Below are 19,262 nucleotides of genomic sequence, written 5' to 3' on the forward strand. Positions count from 1 at the left end.
AATCAGACAGAATATACAATAGCGGATGTGGGTGATCCCCCGTAGAATCAGACTGAATATACAATAGCGGATGTTGGTGATCCCCGTAGAATCAGACTGAATATACAACAGCGGATGTGGGTGATCCCCCGTAGAATCAGACTGAATATACAACAGCGGATGTGGGTGATCCCCCGTAGAATCAGACTGAATATCCAACAGCGGATGTGGGTGATCCCCCGTAGAATCAGACTGAATATCCAACAGCGGATGTGGGTGGTCCCCCGTAGAATCAGACTGAATATTCATTAGCGATTGTGGGTGATCCCCCGTAGAATCAGACTGAATATACAATAGCGGATGTGGGTGATCCCCCGTATAATAAGACTGAATATCCAACAGGGATATCCCCCGTAGAATCAGACTGAATATCCGCGTTGATAACATTGAAGTGCTCGAAATAGTTTTGCAAATATTTTCGATTTGTTTCCTGTATTTAACATTTAGTTTAACCCCACTGTCATGTTTACTGTACCTTTAAATATTTTTACCACAATGTCACTTATGATACTTTTATAACTGTGTTCCCTGATATTTTGACTTCTATGCCTTTAAACATTGTGACTCCACTGTCACCTATGATACTTTTATAACTTTGTTTCTCCGAACATTCTCCTAACTATGCCTTGAAACATCGTTATAGTTGAAATAGCAAAAAGGCATCTTAAGGCAAAACATTCGGATATTGAACTTTTTTCTACCTTTTGGTAGAATATGGCAACTATTGAAAGAAAATCCGATTACATTTTTAAACAACAATAAAAGTTTAAAAATGCGGGTCTGTAACACATGTGCCGCCTACAGATGAACATGGAATTAACTAACACAGGGGCGGCCTATGGATGTACATGGAATTAACTAACACAGGGGCGGCCTACAGATGAACATGGAATTAACTAACACAGGGGCGGCCTATGGATGAACATGGAATTAACTAACACAGGGGCGGCCTACAGATGAACATGGAATTAACTAACACAGGGGCGGCCTACAGATGAACATGGAATTAACTAACACAGGGGCGGCCTACAGATGAACATGGAATTAACTAACACAGGGGCGGCCTACAGATGAACATGGAATTAACTAACACAGGGGCGGCCTACAGATGAACATGGAATTAACTAACACAGGGGCGGCCTACAGATGAACATGGAATTAACTAAAACAGGGGCGGCCTACAGATGAACATGGAATTAACTAACACAGGGGCGGCCTATGGATGAACATGGAATTAACTAACACAGGGGCGGCCTACAGATGAACATGGAATTAACTAACACAGGGGCGGCCTACAGATGAACATGGAATTAACTAACACAGGGGCGGCCTACAGATGAACATGGAATTAACTAACACAGGGGCGGCCTATGGATGTACATGAAATATCGACCATACACAGGGGCGGGCTACGGATGTGCATGGAATACCGACCTAACACAGGGACGTACTACGGATGTACATAAAATACCGACCATACACAGGGGCAGGCTACTGGGTGAGTACCTAAATCGGAACACTTTCGGCACTATTTTTGAAGTATTTTTAGTTAGACTTGCACCACAACTACAAAAAAATTCCATCAGCATACTAGGATTGAAGACCAATTGGTTGATATAAATGGTATTTTTCAAGATAATACCAATCTGCATGAAAAGTACTTTATTAACCGCACAGTCAAGGACTGCCATTCTTTCCTCGGTGTATCTAAGTATGGAACAGTTTTAACTCGTTATTTATTTTCATGTATCGTTTTAAAATTATTGTAACATGTTATATTTTAGTAAATTAATAATTAATTTTATTTTTAAGCTTGGTTTCTTTTTGTCATTTTTTTTGTCAGTAAAATTGGATGATTTAAGTAAGAAATACAGACTGTACCAGTATGCTGCGAGTGTGGCAAGCATAAAGTAATTCCCCCGCTAGCCATGTATTGACATTTGAACATGAAAAACTTTGAATAATAGCAGCATTTGAAATACTTATCAGATTATCGTGTTCTTTGGAACTTGTATCTAAGGCAAGCGTCTACATTGATTAAAATAGTAGATAAACATATCGCGATCGGAAAAAAACGCTTTTGTAACGGGTGTTCCATATTTAGGTACTGTTCCGATTTAGGAGGTACATCGAATACCGACTTACACAGGGGCGTACTACGTATGTACATGGAATACCGACCTTACATAGGAACGTACTACGTGTGTTCATGGAAAACCGACCTTACATAGGGACGCACTACGTGTGTTCATGGAAAACCGACCTTACATAGGAACGTACTACGTGTGTTCATGAAAAACCGACCTTACATAGGGACGTACTACGTATGTACATGGATTACCGACCTTACATAGGAACGTACTACGTGTGTTCATGGAAAACCGACCTTACATAGGGACTTACTACGTGTGTTCATGGAATACAGACCTTGCACAGTGGCGTACTACGTGTGTTCGTGGAATTCCGACCTTACACAGGGACGTACTATGGAGGTACATGGAATACCGACCTTACATAGGGACGTACAACGGGAATACATGGAATACCGACATTACACAGAGGCGTACTACGGATGTACATGGAATACCAACATTAGACAGGGACGGACTACGGGTGTACATGGAATACCGACCTTACACAGTGACGGACTACGGGTGTACATGGAATACCGACATTACACAGGGGCGTTATACGGATGTACATGGAATACCAACATTAGACAGTGACGGACTACGGGTGTACATAGAATAACGACATTACACAGGGGCGTTATACGGATGTACATGGAATACCAACATTAGACAGTGACGGACTACGGGTGTACATAGAATAACGACATTACACAGGGACGGACTACGGGTGTACATAGAATAACGACATTACACAGGGACGGACTACGGGTGTACATGGAATACCGACATTACACAGGGACGGACTACGGGTGTACATAGAATAACGACATTACACAGGGACGGACTACGGGTGTACATAGAATAACGACATTACACAGGGACGGACTACGGGTGTACATGGAATACCGACATTACACAGGGACGGACTACGGGTGTACATGGAATACCGACATTACACAGGGACGGACTACGGGTGTACATGGAATACCGACATTACACAGGGACGGACTACGGGTGTACATGGAATACCGGCCTTACATAGGGACGTACAACGGGTGTACATGGAATACCGACATTACACATGGGCACTTAATGGGTGTACATGCAATGTCGACCTTACAAAGGGACGTACTACGGGTGTACATGGAATACCGACATTACACAGGGACGGGCTACGGGTGTACATGGAATACCGACATTACATAGGGACGTACAACGGGTGTACATGGAATACCGACATTACACAGAGGCGTACTACGGAGGTACATGGAATACCGACATTACATAGGGACGTTCAACGGGTGTACATGGAATACCGACATTACACAGAGGCGTACTACGGATGTACATGGAATACCGACATTACACAGGGACGGGCTACGGGTGTACATGGAATACCGACCTTACAAAGGGACGTACTACGGGTGGATAAGGAATGTTCATGGAATACCGACTTGAAACAGGGGCAAACTACGAATGGACATTGAAACCCGACTTTACCGAAGGACGAAATGCGGATTTGCATGGCATACCGACCTAGCACAGGGGCGGTGTACGGATGAACAGTGAATACCGACCTCAAGAATGGGCGGCCTACGGATGTCTATGAAATACCGACCTTACACAGGGGCGATTTACAGATGTTCATGGAATTACGACTTTACACCGGGGCGGTTTACGGATGTACACGGAATACCGACCTTAAACAGGGGCGTACTCCGGATCTTCATGGAATACCGACCTTACACAGGGGCGTTATACGGATGTACATGGAGTACCGACCCTACCAAGGGACGGCCTAAGGATGAAAATGGAATATCGACCTTACACATTGGTGGACTACGGATGACATGGAGTACCGACCTTACACAGGAACGGACTAGGGATGTACATTGAATACCAATCTAACACAGGGGAGAACTACGGAGTCACATGGAATACCTATCTTACATAGTCAGTGTGTGTATACCACGGGATATATTACGTCAAATATGCTACGTCAGAACGCAACATTTTGCTTAAAACGACCAACGCGGTTTCGTTTTATTACCAGACTTTGATAAGGTGATAAGTTTTGTCATACACTTCGACAAACCTGTTTCCCAAATAATGCGCTACGTCAAACGGCCGTTTTGTAAAAAGATGTTTTAAGAAACTTAATTCTCAATCAATCACTGGTAAAAGACCAAAGGCGGGCCTCCGTTAGCGGCGTAGACTGCGCTATGTTTCATTTAAAATGGTGAAGAAATAGCGAAGTTATCTTTGTTTAAAGTCTACATTCGAAGTAAAATATTATTTTCCTATGTAGCATTTATGACGCAATTTATCACGTAGTATACACACACACTGATAGTGCCGAACAAAGAATGTCCATGGAAAACTTGCCTTACACAAGGTAATAATAAATAATAACAAATAAAATACCTATAAAACAGTAATGCGTATTTGTAATTATGTAAAACAATCCGAAGACTTCCGAGTGATTTCCGGCCGTTACGGAGTTTTCCCTTGGTCCGGAAATGGTCATGTCCGACCAGTCTTTTATAGCCAACCGTTATATCGCAGTGAATAGCTACGTGCGGTTAGCGCTTTGATTTAGTTATGCCAAGATTCAGCTTAAGGGTTGAATGTTCGTTCCATAGAAAATGATAAAAATAGCATGTATATTGTCCTCTATCAATATACAAATATTAATGAACGTAACTTTATGATTTAAGATATGCCAAGATCCAGTTAAATTGTGGCATTTTCAATACTTTTGTTTCCATGGCAACAACTTTTCTTTATCAGATTTAGCAATCAAACGAATTATATAACCTCCTTATTGCCCTTTACCGTCATACCAAATTTCATGAATGTACCTTTAAAACTTTATATGTTTTGTTCTTGATCAATTTTGTCCCATTGTCCAGGGACTGGAAGACTCACCGATCAACGGACGGACGGAACAAGGTGATTCCCATACAGCCCGAACTACTATGGTATAATAAAAGTCAGTTTTCAGCAGTTACAGCATTTCACTACTGAATAGGACTAAAATGGGGCTGATGTTCATCGTGAAAAAAGGAGGTATATTGTTTGAATGACAAATGTATAACAACGGTGAGCATTAGATGGTCTCCTAAACCGGGACGTTCTATCTTCAGAGATAAGACTTTCTTCTACCAAGGACCAGGATCACAGGTCAGTCAACAATGAAAGACAAACCAATCTCTATCACATTATTGTTACATTGACCATAAATGTAAATTAAATTGAGAGAATATTATTAAGTTTTTATAAAAAAACACAGATATTTTTGAATTACATCCATCACATTCCCAAACGTATCCATATTGGACGTCGATATTTGTACCTATATCTGTAGCATAGTCAAACAGACAGGTAATGAACTGTTCAGATTTACAAATGCTTTAAATGTTATAAGTTAAGTTGACGTAATGAAGAGGAAAGTATATTTCGGGGCGAATAAAAAAAAGGTTATAAAATTCTGCCCAGATGCTATATCAATGAACAACATGTTGCTAAAAATATCCCAATAGCCGTAGTGACATGTTTAATGAAGTGTAAACAAATAATGCAAAACGATGAATCAACTATTACAGTTTGAAAGGCGCTGACAAGCGAATCGCATCACACGTCAAACGTCTGTGGCCTACCATGTGTCTTAATTAAGCGTTATGACAACATGAGTTATGCGTGTATTTGTGTAATTTAACTCATACCGCGCATTCATTCTGATAAACGGACCATTTAACGGTATGTTTTCAATGTCAATGTATACATCTAAGTTTTAAATGGTGCGGCGATGTACTAGATTTACATCTGTTGTTGTGTTTTTGGTGGGTTGTGCCGCCCTGGTCAGTGTTATAAATGTAAGGGAATTGAGCGTCACCCTCAAAACAAAACTCCGTGTTGCAAAACTCTCATTCGGTGCGGCTTCCGGTTTAAATAATGAGAAACGAACGTGTGATCCCAGAAGCAGAAACGAGCGTAATGGACGCAATTGCAATGACAAACCGCCAAACGTTATCAGGGGATTAACATACAAATCAAGAGGAAACGTGTCTTTGGAATTATGTCAGGCTGTTCCAGATTTACTCGGTAAGACAAGTTAAAACATACAAAGTTTACTGGACATCTTATATATGCTATGATTGAAGTAAAGTAAATAAAATTACTTAAATGGAAAAATATATAGCTTGTGCTAATTTATTAAGTATGTTAAGTCGTGAAGCTGTCAGTTGTCAGTATGTAGCATTTAACTGTCTTGTTTTATAACTAAAATGTCGACTTTGTTGCTTATGAATATCTTACTTTTATAGTAATCTCTTCGATTAATAAAATCCAAATATCCGATATGTTGAACATATCCGAGTTATATCACACACTCAAAACCAATAAATAAATGCCTAGAACCTATTTAATGGATGTTTGCAGTTTTGTTTCAAACGAAGTTTAATTGGTATATTTATGTATGGTTTCATTGATGAATATACCTGTATGTTTGTGCGTCTTTACAATGAGATTCATTTCCGCCTTGGGCAAAGGGTCTGCATATTTTGAATGACAAATGTAAAGCAATGGGAAAGAACTTTATTCTTAGAAAAGAACATATTCACGAGAGGCGTAATAAAAAGAAGTTGTTTGTTTACACAGAACCGACCTACCATATGTTTTTCATCCAGACCGAACATCATTTTGAGTTTAATCGATCATTGTTCAAGCTTGAAGAAATATTTGCGATTAAGTAACAATTTTTGCCAATTAGCCATTTTTATCTGAGTTTTGGGACGCTTATTTGCTCTGCAGCAGAACTTTTGTTACTGAATATCAAATACAGCAAAAACATATTTTAAAAGATGCTGCTGTCAACCACATGTGGTGGTAACGTTGACATGACCCCACAATGACCACGCCCAAACCCACAAAATGCAAACGAAATGTAATGGTCAAAAACAAAGTTATGAACAATAAATGATTGCAACATGAACACACATCATTAACACCAGAGACTTACCATCCAAATATATTACAATAAAGGCGGGAATACGTTCTAGAACTAATATCTATATGTTTTGCAATCTTGGAAGGAATTGATGCAGTTTCAGAAGATGAACAACTCCCATGCCTCTAGAATACTGAGACTTGACATTAGTAACAGAACATGTTCTCTGCTGACCCAAACTAAAACATGACTGAGGGTATTAATGTGTTCATTTCTTCAATTCAAACAAATGGCAGTGCATGTAAACAGTCTCAGTCTATACCAGCAACGGTATCAACCTACTTGCCGGTATAAATAATTCCCGATTTGACACCAGACAAGTATCACATCATTCTTTTCCATATTCATGGTCCCGATTCTCCATGGGTTAAATCTGGTATCAACAATTATTGCTGACTCTGGTCAGCAGTTTGAATGTTAGATGTGTGTACGTTGCCACGCCGTAACAAAACAGTTCACGAGTGTGCACGTTGACACTTTTACAGTGCCACTTGTTTCGGCGTTTTCTTTAATAATCATGCCATCAAAACATCTGAGAAGAGTAAATTCTTCTATTTCATCAAAAAGGTCACTTCAAAACACTTGTAACGAATGTGACGATTCATAACAAATTGGTCAAATGTGTTCGTTGACATGCCGTTTTTGGTTAATAGTGTTTGAATGTTTTTAAAAGTTAAAGGGGCTGTACTCCGTATGATAAAATAGCGAAAAAAAAAGAAAATTGTCGAAAACTGACATAAACTTGGCATCGATGTGTACAATGCAGTGAAACTTACTAACTGAAATACCACATAGTTTACAATGTGCTAGACTGCAATTTTGGCGACGCGGGTTCAAACCCGGTCTCCGACACAATTTTATTTTTACATTTTGGTACTTTTTTTAGCAATTATGATATCAAATCGGAATACATTCTATAGATAATTGTCCCGAGATTCGTTACAGAAAAAAACTATTTTTTGTGCCAATCTGGTGTACAGTCCCTTTAAACGTTCTGAAAGACACGCAATGTTTCTGAAAAAATATAAGTTTGGTGCAGTCGGTAGGCTAGGTCTGGATTTTAGGAGCGGGTTAATAACGTAGAAATATGCAAATAACTTACCTGATTTGTGCTCTTTTTCATACTTCCTGTGTGTACGTTACCATTTGTGTCACGTGACAAAATTGCTTCTTGACAGTTATATTTTGACATATGTACTGTTCATGAACGTTTTTTCAAACAGAATGTATTTTTAATTGACTGCCGAAGTAGCTGCAATGAGGTTAAGGTCTAGTTTTACTTTTACACATGTTTGTTGTTTTTTTCAGTAGGAAGACTGATTATTAACTTTGTTGCGGCACTTAAATCTCCACCGCCGCCGGCACTCCAGGATGTGTCGCCAGGGGGTACATGGAGTCCGAAGAACTGCGTTGCTACGCAACGGATAGCAATTATTATCCCTTTTCGTGACAGGCAGAAACATTTAGACATTTTAGCATACTATCTTGTTCCCGTATTAAAACGACAAGAAGTGGCTTTTCGAATATTTGTGGTAGAACAGGTAATTATGTATATATATATATTCCATCAATTATCATTCATAATCCAGTTTCAAGCCTTTTTATAAAAAGTAAAACAGTGATTAATCAAGTAAAACAACATTACATTCTGGAATAAATTATGCTTAAGTAAAACCGCAATTATATGGACATTACATACATGGTTAATTTGTAATAAAGACGCCTACTCTAAAGGATACTCATCAAAACTTATTACGCAATTGTCAACAACTGTTTGCTCCTTGTATAAGTGATATATTTTATACAGAGCAAATCATGTTGAGAGGGGTGATGCACATACCATCTTTACACATAAATTACGTTTCAGTACGGCAACAAAACCTTCAACAAAGGTCGGCTTATGAACATCGGGTTTACGGAAGCGCGGAAGTACGATGAGTTTGACTGCTTCATCTTCCACGACGTCGATCTCATACCGGAAGACGATAGGAATATGTATACGTGCTCTGAGAACCCTCGGCATATGTCCCCGGCCGTGGATAAATTCAAATATAAGTGAGTAAAATCGGTGTATTGAATGGACATTGTTGGCGTCGAGTCTATGGTATTGAGGCGTGGTGTGTCAATGGCTGTGCTGACAAAGGCAAAGTACGTTCAAGATACCTGTGTATATTTTCTAGACTGAGCTAATGTTATGCATAATTAAGAACATGAACATAATTTTATTCGACGTATACCAACAAGGTACATAGTCATAGAATATAAATACATTTATATAACGTGAATTTAACATGTCACATAATACAGATTCGATACAGGCAATGTCTATACGTAGATATGAATAAATGTCCATACGTGAAAAAAAAATATGCAAATGATAAAACATGAGGATGAGCTGATATAAACTAATCACTATGTAATAGAAGTTCTATGTTTAAGAGCTTCTTTTATATATTTGGATAATTTAAATACAGTATTTTTGTTGTCTGACTTAAGCAGTTCTATAAACTTGTACATGCTTGGTCTGACATAAAAAATATTTTTTAATGTATTTCCTTCTGATGTCATTATAACAAGGACATATTAATGTGAAATGAAATTCATCTTCTAGATCATTTGAATTACAAAAAGTACAATAACGTTCATTTCTAGGAATGTTGTTATTAGCATATCTACCGGTGTGGATTCTTAATGAATGAGCAGACACTCTTAATCTAGTAATATAAAATCGTAAGTCATGCGGTAGAATGTTCAAATATTGTTCAAGGTCTAATGTACTTTTAATATTATTATACAGATTTAGAACACTACTTCTAGCTTTGTCATTACCCCATGTTTGCTTAAATGTATCAATTAATGTGTCTCTGAATAGACTGACAATTGTATTAACATTATATAGCTGTGGATTATCGAACACATATGCAAAGCCATGTTTGCTTAGAATATCTTTAACATCAGTAACCCAATTATGTTTACAATTTTGACAGTCTTTAACAGACATATTATATATTTCCTTGATTATAATATTATCTGTTTCAATAACTTTGAACCAATACTTTAAAATTCTAATATATCGTAATCATACAGGGGATAACGGCCTAGTTCCCCGTATATAACACAATTGGAAGTATTGATGCGTACATTTAAGATTCTTTAACAAAACTTTAAATGAATGCGCTCGATTTCTTTTGATTTTCCAAATCCCCAAACCTCAGACCCATAACCTAGTATTGGGCCAACGAAGGCATCAAATAATTGACAACTAACTTTTGGCTTGATATTATACTTATTGCAATTAGCCATTAAAACATTTAGTGCCTTAAGAGCCTTTCCAATTATGTGTTCATGATTCCTGGCAAATGTGCCCGTGTAATTGAAAACAGTTCCCAAATAATTGAAGTCGCTAACAACTTCAATCCAATTATTTTTATATAGAAACTTTTCATTTCTGAACAGACCACCTCTTTTACGAAATACCATGGCTTTTGTTTTACTTGTATTAACCTCTAGACTCCATTTAATACAGTACACTTCTAATAATGACAGTGACCTATTGATATCTTCAAGAGTGTTGCCTAGTATAATCATATCGTCCGCAAACAATAGTAGTATAACTATAAGGTCATTAATAGTGAGGCCTGAATTCATATCTGCGTGTAAAAATAGTTCTAAATCATCTAAAAACAAGGAAAACAAAACCGGAGACATGACCTCACCCTGCCTCAAGCCTATGGCATATTCGAAAAAGTCAGAATAGTTATTTAACACCTTAACAGCCAATTTTACTTTTTCATACATATCTTTAACAATTCGTAAAACTTTACCTTTAATATCGGTTTTATACATTTTTAGCCATAACGCATTTCTGTAAATGCAATCAAAAGCCTTTTTAAAACCTACAAAAACACAATACAGACGTTTATTTTCGTTAAGAAATTTTTGTATAATACTTAATAAAACAAACTGAGCATCAACTGTTGATCTACCTTTTCTAAAACGGTCACTCTTTACTATTACTTTCATCGATGAATAACATTTGCATGAATTATCGACAGTCAATGTGACATTGTATCATCGTTTCTACGTGTCCATATAGAAACCCAATTGTTACTGACAGTACGTATAAAAAAACAAATTTGCCCATATATTAATTATTGATACATCTTGTGCTGAACGCCTGCGTACTGTTTAAACCGTAAATCAAAATCTCCCATCGGTGCTGTTGCGGTGGTCAACAACCTAATTCACATTATTAATCTGCTCTAACAGCTACGAAGCTCCTACAAAAGTGATGTAATGAATGCTCATAAAATGTTTTGTTTGATCTAAATAATAATAATAGGCAGTTTACGTGCAATCAAAATCATAGAAAATATTTTAATTTATTTTAATAGCGAACAGTCACAAAAACGCATTATGAAAAGCAAAATACGGAAATAGTTTCAAAATGAAATCGTGCTGGCTCCAAAAATTTTTTCGGTTACTCAATTCTGTGTACATGTATGTTTCTGGGTTAACATTTTGAAATCTCGCAGGGATCTAGAAGCTATCGGTTAATACTGTAATCTAGGTCATCGGTTTCGTGATTGGCTGATCGTTTTGTTGAAACCAATCCGAAACGAAGCGGAGACCCCAGCGTATGAATCAAGCAGCTTGCCGTTTATGGCCGAGTAAATACAATCGAAACTAGATACAGACGGAAAATCACATGTTTATTATATGCAAACGTTTTATTTAAGCGATCCATTGCGATCGGTTTCCCGAAAAATGTCATATAAAGGTGTGTGTACACCACTGCCAAATTATGCGGCCTCAGATTAGGAATCAAAGCGTTTGAATGTTTTTGGCCTGCTTTGTTTCTTTAGTATAGACATGTAATTTGTAAAATAAATAAAACATAAACATGTAAAGATAGTGTATGTATGCTCATCAATTCTTTCTCAAAGGCTTTTGGGTTTTACTGATACTCAATCAAATCAAAACGATGGAGTAACAGTCATTTGAAATACTCGTTTAATATGTGGAGTACCTAAATTATTTAAGTATTTAGATATAAATACGATAATAATTTAGCGCTCTCTGACGTCACGCCTTTCCCATAATTCTTAGGTAATATGTGGCGCCGTTTTTAGCGCTATTTTCATTGTTAAGCGCGCCGCCAGCCGAGCGGTCATCGTTTTTATTTTAAATTTAATCTTGGACAAAATGGCGTCTGGTGGTGCGAGATCGAAGAACGCGGTGGACGTTGAGGGTTCTATCCGCGAGCTAGAAGAACAGGGTGAACTTCTATCCCGAGAATTGCTGGAACTGACTCCCAGAGCAAAATCAAAACAAAAACCGATCGAACTTGACTTAGACGATCTGCTAAAGGAGCGAGATATTTTACGTAGGCAAGTCGAAGAGAAAAGGGCCCTTGGCGAGAAGAAGCGTCTTCTCAGCGAAATAGACGCGTTAAAACAGCAGCTGTCTTCCCTTTCCCTTGGTCGTGGCCATGATGACGTTCCGCGAGTCAAGGCTTCAGAGGGCGGCCTTATAACCAAACCCCGGACCCCTTTAGTGCCGAAGGAGGAGGTGACGCTCGACGATCTTCGTGCGATGCCTTCGATGACCGAAAGATTGGACTTATTGATGCCGAGTGAACATTCAGAGACAACAGTAGGTATAACACCTTACAAAAAGTTGAAATCTGGTAAATCTGCTAAATCAACTGATTTCGGTTCGTCACCCCCAGTTGTGGCCCCATGTGTTTGTACCGGCTCAAATATCTGGTCATTCAGACATTGACTATAAGGACCTGAATATGTCCCAATTTGTGGCCGGCTATTGTTCGCTTTTGACACATTTATGTTCTAAAAACACGGCCAGTGTGAATGGGGAGATAAAGCATAGATTACTTCACCTGAAATCGCTTATGTGTTTCGCTCATACATATCCCTGGACTTGTGTATTGAACATTCATGAGGAGATTCTACTTGAAATTGAGCGAGGAAATCGAGTCTGGGGTGATAGTTTCGCTGATTTAGAGAGTTTGAATTTACTACTGGAAAGGCCCGGTGCTGTTCGTAGTGAGGATAACCGTCGGAGGGATACTTCCAGCTGGAGTAAGAAAGAGGGACGCTTTTGGTTCTGCTCCAAATATCAACGTGGCGAGTGCAGTGAAACCAGTCCAAACACGGCGTACATTCGGGGAGAGAAACGTTCTGTGAAGCACATTTGCGCTGCGTGTCACATGAAGGATAATGTTTCCCGGAAACATCCAGAGAAGTCAGAAGAGTGTCCGTATCGGTCTGATAAGAAGGACTGACTAGAGAAATTGGACACGTTTTTTGTCAACACATGTTGCGACTCTTCAGAGCCGATTTGTTTTCTTGCTGAAGATTCGAGAACTTTGAATTATTTTGATGTGAAATGTGCCAATAAACTTTGCGAAACTTCAGAGCCCGCATGTAATTTTGCTAAAGTGTCGAGCCAAGTTGGGAGCTGCCCGGAGACGTCCGTGGACGGTGAGCATAATGGACTTTTTTCTTCCACCGACTACTGGATTCGCGTTCACGACGCCGTTTTTCACTCAGGACTTCCGAACTTTAAAGGTTTGCGTATTCCCCTTGTTTCGCACTGGAATGTACCTTAGTTGAGATCAGTGCTTCTTGGATACGAGGATTACGAGATATGTGATTTGATAGAATTCGGATTTCCTATAGGTTATTTTAAGGACTGTTTGCCTAACTCTGATAATCGTAATCATAAAGGTGCAGAAAACTTCCCAGAGTCTGTGGATGAGTTTATTGAAACGGAGATGAAGTACGGTGCGCTCTTGGGGCCACTCGAGCAGAATCCCCTGTGTTGTAACATTGCGGTTTCGCCATTGAACACCGTTGAAAAAGACATTTCAAGCCGACGTGTTATAGTTGACTTAAGCTGGCCGTTTGAGGAGTCCGTGAACTCAGGTATTTCCAAAGATTCATATCTGGATGAAGACGTAAGCTTGACGTATCCTACAGTTGATGACTTGGCGAGAATTGTGATTGAAAAGGACATGGTGCTTTAATGTTCAAAACGGATTTAAAACGAGCGTATAGACAGATTTTAGTTGACCCGGGTGACATGCATTTTCTGTGTTTTAAATGGAACGATTATATTTATATAGACAGATGTTTACCATTTGGACTTCGCTCAGCAGCCTATATTTGTCAGTGTGTGACTAGTATGCTCAGATATATTGTTTCTTTACATGATGTAAAAGTGGTAAACTTTCTAGATTATTTCGGAGGGGCAGACTATGCTCAGTGCGCGGAGAGGTCATTCAATATTATTTCGGAAGCGTTTCAGCGCGTGGGCGTGGAGGAGAACCCCAAAAAGGTATGTCGACCGTGTACAGGATAAATACTCATACAAGACTTTCAACGGAAGCAGATGCAGTTCACCAGAATACCAAGTTCAGTTATTGAACGAAATCGGATTTTCAGCTCAATGTCACCACAACCTTGACCTCTGACCATCTGACGTCAAAATAGTTAGGGTGGTGGTTATGTTTGAAGGGCCTCTACCGTGCGAGGTCTCTAGGCCTAAACAGTTTTCATTTATTGATAGGAAACTGTTATGTTCGGCTTACAGTCACTACTTTAGCATTTAAATAATAGTATCTTAATTTAACTACACATATTTTATTTGGTTAATGTTCCAGTCACAATATATTTTAGTAATGTAAACTTATCGTATTGTATGAATCTCCAAATGACTTCTTTTGACATTTTTTTAACCCCAGTTTGATAAAAGAACGCATTTATTGCAATATATTAACACTCTCTAGTAATTTTCTGTTTAAATGAAGTGACGTTCATTTTCGCATGAACGCCCCCGTATATTTTTTTTTAAGATTTGAAAGGGAGGCAAACGGGACCACAGTTTAGGCATATGCAAGTATGCTATAACCAGTGAAGACTATTAGGGCGGCTTTTTTTATTGAGCGTTGACACTGAAAACGATATAAACAAAGCGGCAAATTTGTATTTCTTTCCATTTTGTACACTGTTCATACAAGAAAATGGAAAAGGGGGGTAATAAGACCATGATATAGCCATGCTTACTGCATAGTTCGTACAGTCTTTATATTATACCATTGATCATTTTAGATGTTGTGAATTATCATGAATTACAAGTACCAACAACATAGCAAATCAAGTATACCGAGTTTGGGCAGAGATGCTGTGTCGCCTTAACATACATTTTATTTACTTTGCATAGTCCTGCATCAGTGGTTGTATCTGAAGCATTATGGCCACAGTTTAAGCTTTGTATACATTATGACTTTTTTGTGTATGTCGCGTGTTGCAGATTGCCGTACAAGGGTCTTGTGGGTGGGGTACTCAGCTTCCGGAGTAACCATTTCACCAAAGTGAACGGCTATTCGAACCTTTTCTGGGGCTGGGGCGGAGAAGATGACGAAATGTATCACAGGTAAGCAGGCTTTAATAAGTTTGAACACGGTTCTGGGAAAATAAAACATTACAGTATACTGAGCGCTGTGCTCTTAATATGCATATTTCAGTCAATGGTAAATAATGTAATGTTTTAAGAATGAATATTGATAACGATATATTTTTAGAGATGCAGAGCACCGGTTGCCTTTCATTTAACGAAATATGACTTTGTGTATGTTTGTTAATGCATGGCAATAGCTGAAAAACAACCAAGGGCGTATGGGTTTCTTCCTTCCAAACTATTTTCTAAATAGATAAAACATAAAATCCTTCTAGTTATGATGGTGTTTGTGGCTTAAATGGCTGTATGTACATGTCATTGTATTTTCATTTGTAGACTCACAGCCTCGAAAATAACTCTTTTGCGCACGCCATTCGAGACTGGAAGGTATAAAATGATAAAGCACGGCCGAAAAGGTGGTACTTCACCATTCAGGTAAGCAATATGGGTGTTAGTTTTCAATCACTTATTCACTTGGTTAATTCAATATTTAAAAACTAATGCTAATTTGTGTTTGTTTTATTCGTAGTTACAGCCGGATTATTCTATCTCGTGATTGTCAGTGGAAGACTTAAATGCATTTTTATATGTTGAGTCTAGATTGTTATGAGCCTTACAGTCGAAAAAGTAGATAAGAATAAATTGCAAATATAAACTGGTGTCCCTGTGCTATGTCGTCACGAGACATTAGTATTATGTAATCGGGTACACATTGTGCATATCGGTACCATCTTTGCGAAACCTACTGAAACGGTACCCTCTTTGCACATGCACTGGTCAGTCTCTGCTGAAAACAAATCGGTGATTGACAACAAGCCAGTAAATGCTCCTTCATTTCAGCACGGATACCCTCGTAGCACTGTATCGAGTTCAGTAATATTTTTTTTACTTTGTTATCTTATTTTTGCGTTGATCGTTTAATATGAGACAGAGAACGCATATATATATATATATATATATATATATATATATATATATATATATATATATATATATATATATATATATATATATATGCGTTCTATATATTGTGATATAAAAAAATCAATAGCAAAGAGGTATCCTGTGCCGCTGCAAAACCGAAAGTAGGGTGTTTTTATGAATTTACCACATATTTTAGACTATGAATTGCCATTTGTATGAATATGATATATACATGAATACTTGTAATATGTATGGGGTGTACATAATCAAACCAGTGGTTCATTTAAGCCCGCAAAACATGCAGAGGCGGTGGGCGAGGCAAGACATATCGGTATTGTGTAGCCTATTGTGGAGTTGCAGTAATTGAAAAATGGGCACATTACTAAAAAAGACATAGCTATAACATTCTAGTGTTCCGTGGTATACTTCTTTTACACATGACATACCTCCTTTCATCAGTTGAACGAACATTTACTGGCTTGTTGTCCATCGCCGATTTGTTTTCAGCAGAGAATTACCAGTGCATGTGCAAAAAGGGTACCGTTTCAGTAGATTTCGCAAAGAGGGTACCGATATGGATATGCACCGTGGTACAACAGCGTGAGAAATGACGTCACGATTATTTATCAAAGTATAACAAAACAACGTGACTTATACCAAATGATCTCCATAATGAGTTTTCGTGACTAAATTAAAGTAATATAACATGAAGTAAAATCTTTATGATAAAGAATGGGCGACGTATGTGCTCCTTAGTATACGATACTTAAGGTATATAATGACAGGACGATTTTCTGACGACCTGTATAACGTCCAGTTCGATGTGTAAACGTGTGTCCGTCAAGATATCCTTTTACTATTTCCATGTTTAATCGCACCGCTTTTAGCTTAAACTAACGAAACTGCACTTAGACTTGACACGATATTTCGAGGAAGTTCCAAACCGGATATGACGTCATAAATTAATCGCATTAATGTCGTGCATTTACTTTGATATAGACACATAACAGTAATTGAAAGCATCTAAATAATTTATATCGCAAATATAGTACGTTCACAAAAAATGTTACTGAAAAGTAAGAATATATGGTTAAAAACTTGAATAAACATAAGTCTATAAAAGGAAGCTGCAACACATGTTACTATACTGATGCGGGTTTGGAAAAAGGATATAAGGATTTTTCAATACGGCGTGCTTTAATTTTACTGTTGGATATTTAGAAGTATTTCTTTAGACATAGCGGTCAAGGATAACCCGTGAAAGTGCACGCGCAACGGGGTCCTTTATTTTTTGTGAAGGGACAGCACAGGGAAGAGACAGTGTTGGGATACAAGGAAGTCCGGGTGCAATACCCTAGCTCTTTTCGAAGAGGCCCCTCATTCCTTTTACGTGGTCGGTGTAAAGTACCACTTGTCTAACCACTACCCTTTAAATGCCGAGCGAGGGAGCTACTTGTGCCACGGAGACGATGGATATGTTTACTTAATGGATATGTAACTAATAAATATACATACTGCCTTCTGATTCATAGTTTACTTATATTTCAGATGGAAACTTTTGAAAACATTAAAGAAACGTTTAAAGAAAGACGGTCTCAACACTTTGGAGTACAAATTGGTTGAAACCCGGCTTGAGAAGTTGTACACACGAATATTGGCGGATGTGGGTGATCCGGCGAATGATTCGGATAGACTTTCCGCTTTGCTAGCCTAGAAGTGCGCAGACGAATCATTTGAATAATTCAATTGTTGCCTTTATCTAACGACAGTATTTAAATATGTTTATTCAGGAAATAAAATAAAAACCCGATCTTTAATATTTAAAAACTATGAACAAAGGTTGATCTGATACATACGGTGGGGTAAAAAAACATTTCATTACCCGCACCAATGAGTTTGAAAACAGGCAATGGATCTATTAATAAATTTCATTTAAAGGTTTCATACAATGGATGTACAGGGATAAGTCACTACCCAGGTCCCAGGGGCGGTTCCATGACTTAACGTTAGAGGGGGGTAACTTATGGGCGTAACCTTTGAAACTGTGCCCCTCCCTCAGAACGCAGGGTGGTTTGGGGGTACTTTCCCATGAACAATTTAACATTTTCGAGTCCGAAATGGTTTAGTTTGAGTGTATTGTATCACTTTTTTTCTCCTATATCGAAATAAAAAAAAACTTGGACGATCTCAGGAGGGCCACGCGCCGGGTGCGCCCCTCCCCTCCTAAATCCCCCCGCTCCGCAAGTGCTTCCAATATACGAGCACTGAAATATTGGACATATATCTGTTATACTCTACTAGTATTAAACTGGGCCATTGGTTCAAGACATTGTTATAAAAAGCACTATCATTAACGACATCTTTGTTAACTTTTAAACCTGATACATTTAATGATATGCTCACATATTCAAATATAAACAAGTACAGCTGAAACAGTTGTCTCAAATCTTGTTAGAAATATAGAAGATCACAAGTGTATCCTTTAAACTTGAGCAGATGACGTTAACAACGTTGTGAACTCTAACAAAGTTCTGGACAACCAAGCCTTTATGCCAAAGTCATATCAAGACAACATAGGCACTGGAATCTGTAGGGACAAGTCAAAATTATCTTGTTAGAGGCATACTTCGAGAGTCAAGTTCAAGTTCAAGTTTTTATTCGTCAAGGCATATAATATG

At 38.2% G+C, this 19,262-nt stretch overlaps 1 protein-coding gene across 1 annotated transcript; it reads left to right on the forward strand.

Moving 5' to 3' along the window:
- Nucleotides 1-5,830: 5,830 nt before the first annotated feature.
- LOC128239246 (beta-1,4-N-acetylgalactosaminyltransferase bre-4-like) lies at nucleotides 5,831-18,387 on the forward strand. The gene is made up of 6 exons (XM_052955795.1): nucleotides 5,831-6,275; nucleotides 8,488-8,720; nucleotides 9,047-9,234; nucleotides 15,514-15,636; nucleotides 15,997-16,095; nucleotides 18,133-18,387. Exons 1-6 carry the CDS (start codon nucleotides 5,969-5,971, stop codon nucleotides 18,296-18,298), a joined length of 1,116 nt encoding a protein of 371 aa, XP_052811755.1. The 5' UTR covers nucleotides 5,831-5,968; the 3' UTR covers nucleotides 18,299-18,387.
- The last annotated feature ends 875 nt before the right edge of the window (nucleotides 18,388-19,262 follow it).

The sequence above is a fragment of the Mya arenaria genome, chromosome 6 (genome assembly GCF_026914265.1).
Source record: "Mya arenaria isolate MELC-2E11 chromosome 6, ASM2691426v1".
In the NCBI taxonomy this organism is placed as follows: Eukaryota; Metazoa; Mollusca; class Bivalvia; order Myida; family Myidae; genus Mya; species Mya arenaria.

Excerpts from the sequence above, each read along its gene's own strand:
- LOC128239246 (XM_052955795.1), top strand. The coding sequence starts at position 5,969 with ATGGTGCGGCGATGTACTAGATTTACATCTGTTGTTGTGTTTTTGGTG. Across the intron at positions 6,276-8,487 it reads GGCTGTTCCAGATTTACTCG|TAGGAAGACTGATTATTAAC; the intron begins GTAAGACAAGTT and ends TGTTTTTTTCAG. Across the intron at positions 15,637-15,996 it reads GATGACGAAATGTATCACAG|ACTCACAGCCTCGAAAATAA; the intron begins GTAAGCAGGCTT and ends TTTCATTTGTAG.